The sequence below is a fragment of the Scyliorhinus canicula genome, chromosome 13 (assembly GCF_902713615.1).
Source record: "Scyliorhinus canicula chromosome 13, sScyCan1.1, whole genome shotgun sequence".
NCBI classification, from domain to species: Eukaryota; Metazoa; Chordata; class Chondrichthyes; order Carcharhiniformes; family Scyliorhinidae; genus Scyliorhinus; species Scyliorhinus canicula.
This window is the reverse complement of record NC_052158.1, coordinates 31,427,064-31,432,233: the sequence shown is the minus strand read 5'-3', so window position 1 is coordinate 31,432,233 and position 5,170 is coordinate 31,427,064. Positions and strand designations below refer to the sequence as shown.

General features: G+C 42.6%; 1 protein-coding gene across 1 annotated transcript; it reads right to left on the bottom strand.

Moving 5' to 3' along the window:
• Positions 1–2,516: 2,516 nt before the first annotated feature.
• On the bottom strand, positions 2,517–3,875 carry LOC119976202 (muscarinic acetylcholine receptor M2-like). The gene has a single exon (XM_038816513.1). It carries the CDS (start codon positions 3,873–3,875, stop codon positions 2,517–2,519), a length of 1,359 nt encoding a protein of 452 aa, XP_038672441.1.
• Positions 3,876–5,170: the final 1,295 nt, after the last annotated feature.

Sequence of the window (5,170 nt, the reverse complement as noted above, 5' to 3'; positions counted from 1 at the left end):
TACTTAACTCTTCTGCACTAGTTAAGAGTCCTGACGGCTCGAACATACATGTTGTCTAGGGCAGCGGCCTTCCGGAGGAGTCAAATTCGACTCTTTCCTTTTCGGTTGCCGCACTGCAGGTCTCTTGCTCTGCTCTTCCGGTTCATTGATTGTCTCATTGGGTTCGCTGTCGGCCTCTTGGGTTCTGTGGAAGAAATGCCGGAGTCTCGTTTTCCTGACGAATCCTTCCGTGACTGCTGCGAGACTGATGGGGTCCATTTTTGTGGTGGTGGAAAAATTGAGTCCTCTGCTGAGGACTTTGATTTTCTCTGGTAGAAGGGTGTAGTCCGACAAGTTGACAATAGATTTCCCTGTATTGCTTTCTACTGTGGTACCGGGGGAGGCTTGGTTGATGCTGGTGGTGTTGCCGAATTTTTCAAGCTTCCTGTTCTTCGTGTGCATATAGGTGGCGTAGTATCGTTGTCTCGTCTGTTTGGCAATACTTGCAGCTGGTCCACTGTGTCCTGAGGGCAAGTTCAGAATATGGACTCTATCTTGCTTTCCACGTTGCGGCACCTGCTGTAGACTTGGTGTATGAGGTGGTTGAGGAGTGTGAGAGAGGTGCGACGGTAGAGTCTCTCAGCATAGTCTGTGTTGTAGGTTGACTTGAGTGGGTTTGTGATCAATCGCGCTTTCGGGATTTTGTCAGCTTTCTTGCTTTTTTGTATAAATATGTCAGTATCTACATGTGCGATATTCTTGGAGATCCTATCCACTTTGAGGCGGCAGTTTGCGGTGTCGATGGTGCCCATGATGTGAAGATGCAAGTGTTGGACTGGGGTGAGCACAGTAAGAAGTCTTACAACACCAGGTTAAATTCCAACATGTTTGTTTCGAATTACTAGCTTTCGAAACACTGTTCCTTCCTCAGGTGAATGAAGAGGTGGGTTCCCAAAACATAGATAGACACAATGTCAAATATGCGATATGATACTTTGAATGCGAGTCTATTATGATTGAATTAACGTGTGGACAGAATCTCATGCTGAGAAAGAGAAGAAATTGATAAACCTCTTTGTCGCATTGGTTTAAGTCCGGGACACATGCCTGTGAATTATTTGAAGAGCAGGAGTCGCATTCCGCAATTTTAATCAATGTTTTAAAAAGTAATGAATTAGTTATCATCTAATCTACTCGGACAATACCACAAAAAGTGTTACAGGCTCTCGACCCAACAAGCATGTTGTGAATTGTATGATTTGAAGTAATTGGATTATTATTCAATCCACTAACCCAACTCAGGTTCCAAGCTCTTCTGCACAGAATCAGTAAAAAGCCGTCATTCTTGTTTACTCCGAATTGCTTGGGGAGACAGGCTCGGAGTGTGATGGAATCGGGTGCTCTAGCATGATTGCAATCCACATCCTGGTCAACTAACCTAACCGGACCCACTCCGTACCCCACCCTTGTTTTAAATAGCAGCGGCTCAATTAGTCTACGTATTGCTTCCGTGAAAGTTTCTCACTAAACATGCTAAAGCTTTGCTCCATGAGGTTTAATTTTGAGTAGATTCACCTTCCTAATCACTCATAACCCCATTCTAATAATCAGCACATACTTCATCGTTCATTTGTCATAGACGTTTGAAATGCATCGGATACAATTCAAATATATTTGCACTATTACCTGTAATAGGTATCTTACGTGTAACGCCCGGTGACGATACCCTTCCCGAAAGGACAAGCAAATGGGTGTTTCCATCATTGTAGAGTTCATTGTGATCAAAGAGACCATACTTATATCCTAACAGTAAATGAACTGAATTCAAAACGCACCACGTGCCGGGGAGGGATGATGTCAACAAATTTTTCCAGAGAGGCATCACCAACGTTGACTATCACACGAAACAGCCTGTTTCATTGCAACCTCCTACAAAGTACTCACTTCCTCCACAACGATGAACACTTGCAGCCGTGTCTACCATCCGCTAGATGCACTGAAGGAACTCACCAAGCTTGCGGAGACAGCAGCCTCCAAAGCCACAACCACCACCTCGACTGACATGGGCAGTCAATACCTAATAACAGCACGATCTGGAAGTCCCCTTCAAGGTCACTCACCATCCTGACTTGGAAATGTATTGCTGTTCCCTCACTGTCACTGGGTCAAATTCCTGGAATTCTCTCCCTAACAGCACTGTTGATGTTCATAGACTACACGGACTGCAGCAGATCAAGAAGGTATCGCACTGCCACCTTCTCAAGGGCAATTGCGCATGGGATATAAATGTAAGTCTTGCCAGTGACACCAGCCCCCATAAATCAAGACAGAAATAACTTTAGCTGTTCCGGATTTCTTGTCCAGCTACATTCCCAATGTCCTTCTCTCGAAAATCTCTATATCCACAGACTGTAGATCTGACCGTGAATTAACACAACAAACATATTGGCTGTATATATATATATTACGTGAACATTATCAGAGACACCATCATCAGAATGTATAAAGTGTTCTTAACATTCTATTTGTAGCTAGGTTTACCGAATTGTGCAAATGTTCTTATACTGACACATGAGAAGGCACTTGAAAGTTTTCTTGAAGGTTGGATTACACAGTGCGTAGCAGGCTGGGTTTAATGTACTGTTGACGTAAGACAGCCAGTATCCAATAGTCCACGCTATGTAGGGGACACAGCTTGAACAAACGGTGTAGATGAGCACCATGATAAAGTATGGGCTTAGGGTGATGATAAATACCAGGCAAATAGCCAGGACGGTCCTAGTCACCTTCTTCTCTCGGGATGCCGCTCGCTTCCTTTTCTCAGGAGTGATCGTGGTCATCCTAATTATCATAGTTTCTGCTCTGATCGCTCCGTCATTTCCTTCCTTCTTGCGGGCACTTGGTTCTATTCCTCCGCCGGAGTCGTCACCGTTTTTAATTTCGCTAATTATATTTAGACAAGAGAGTTCGAGATTTTCCATCCTCAGACGGTTTGATGGGACCTCACTTGGAGACGTTGACTCATTCAAGGGTTCCTTATTTTCTTGGCCGCTATTCTCAATTATAATTTCTCCAGGGATTTTGGCACTTTGTAGGTTACTGTGTGACAAACCATCAGGTGCACCAGATAGGTTCTCATTAGTCTGCTCCATTACCTTGTCCTTCATTAGAAAGTGTGAAATCTTGACGTTGCTTGATGTGGGATCAAGTTTATTCTCAATTATTCGACCCTTGCTGGCACGAGATATTTTCACAGACAGAATAATCATGATGAGCACAGGGAGATAGAAGTTGAGCAGAGTAGTGCCGAAAATGACAGTTGGATTTGAGAGGAACTGTATGTAGCATTCATCCTCACCAACTGTCCGCTCCCCTACGATGAACTGCCAGAGGAAAATGGGAGGAGCCCAGATAACAACCGGTACCACCCAAGTAGCTGCGATCATTAATCCTGCCACTTTCCCTGTTCTTCTCACGGGGTAGCTGAGGGGCTTTGTCACGCAGAAGTAGCGGTCAAAGCTGATGATTAGGACGCTCAAGCCCGAGGTATTACTGACAACGTAATCTAGAGCAAGCCACAAGTCACATACCACTGGGCCCAAAGGCCAGTAACCAATGACAGTGTAAAGGGTGAACAGATTCATGGAGAACACGCCAATAATCAAATCAGCACAGGCAAGGCTTAAAAGAAAGTAATTGTTAATAGTTTGTAAATGTCTGTTTACTTTGATGGAAACGATGACCAGAATGTTTCCAATAATTGTAAGCAAGCTTAAAAATCCTGCTGCAGTCACAGTGGAGACAATCTCGACCACGTTGTAAAAAATTGCTGTTCCCGGATCAAACAAGTCCGTTACGTTGCCACGAGATTCATTTAGCTGTGATGCGTTTGCCATCATTCCCCTCTGATCTATCGTAAGCACTGGTGAGGCTGGAATACAGAAATTAAAAATTATTAGATAGCTGCTTTACGATGTGTTGAAGTTAAAATGTAACTGGTATCTCAGTCAAGTTCTACCAGCAAGAACATAAAACGCTATCTGCTGAGAGAAACGTCAATATGTTTGTCAAGAGGGATTTTGTTTTAATAGGAATCTCCCATAGATCGAGTGCTGTGCAATCAGTTATCAGTCCATTGTTAATAACTTGTTTCGAAATGAATAATGATGATAATGAGCAGCATTGAAAACATCTCTACCGCTGTTTTAGAATAAATTATCCAGTACTGCTCGGTTAAACCATTGAGGACTTACACTTTCGGGATTCACGTCTCAGAAGGAGACAGTAATGTGAGTTTTAGTCACTTCATGTCGATGTCATGCAGTTCAAAGCCAAAGGTTGCGGGGGTTATATTAATAGAGTCTGAGGCACAGCAAATTTAGCTGCTGATATCTAGTGATATAGTTTGCACATTTTATGGGAATTGTGATAAACACAAATCTGACGATAATTTTCTGATGTTGATATTTGAAAGTGAAAGTAGAAATTCATCACAAGGTTTAAAATATCAATAATCTCCACTGAAGCTTGTCACGTCAAAATACTCCACGCCGTGTTTTGAATATTTAAATAGCTGACTCACGCCTACTAACTGACGTAAAAAACATTAAATAAAAATTTTGATCATGCCTGCACTTTTTAGTTAAGAGTCTGCCGATATTATAGATTTTAAAGAAACGGCGATATATTGTGAAAGGAATGAAAGATAATGGAGGGAAGTGGATGAGAGGGGAAGACGATGAGAAAGAAACTCAAGAGAAAGGAGCGAAGGAAAAGGGAACAGAGATTAAGCAGATTCAAACATAGAGAAGGAGGTGAAGGCTGAGAAAGAGGGAAAACCAAATGTTGGAGCTCAAAACAGAGACTGACTACATGGTGCAATATATTATCGAACCACGTTTTAAATTATGTTCAATGGATGAAGACACTCCTGGGGGGTAAGGTAATGTGATTGCTTCCATATGTGTCAATGCTTTTGGAATTAATTGCACACAGGAAAATAAACGGGAAAATGCAATATACTTAAACATTGATTACTCTGGGCATTTTTTCCTTTTCAGCTGCTGGCAACAAATGATGACAAATCGACCAAAGGTGAAAGTGACGGTAAACCGGACAGAACAGTCTCCGGCTGCATAACGCAGGACACTGTAGATATTAGACATGGGGACTAAGGACACAAATCGAAACT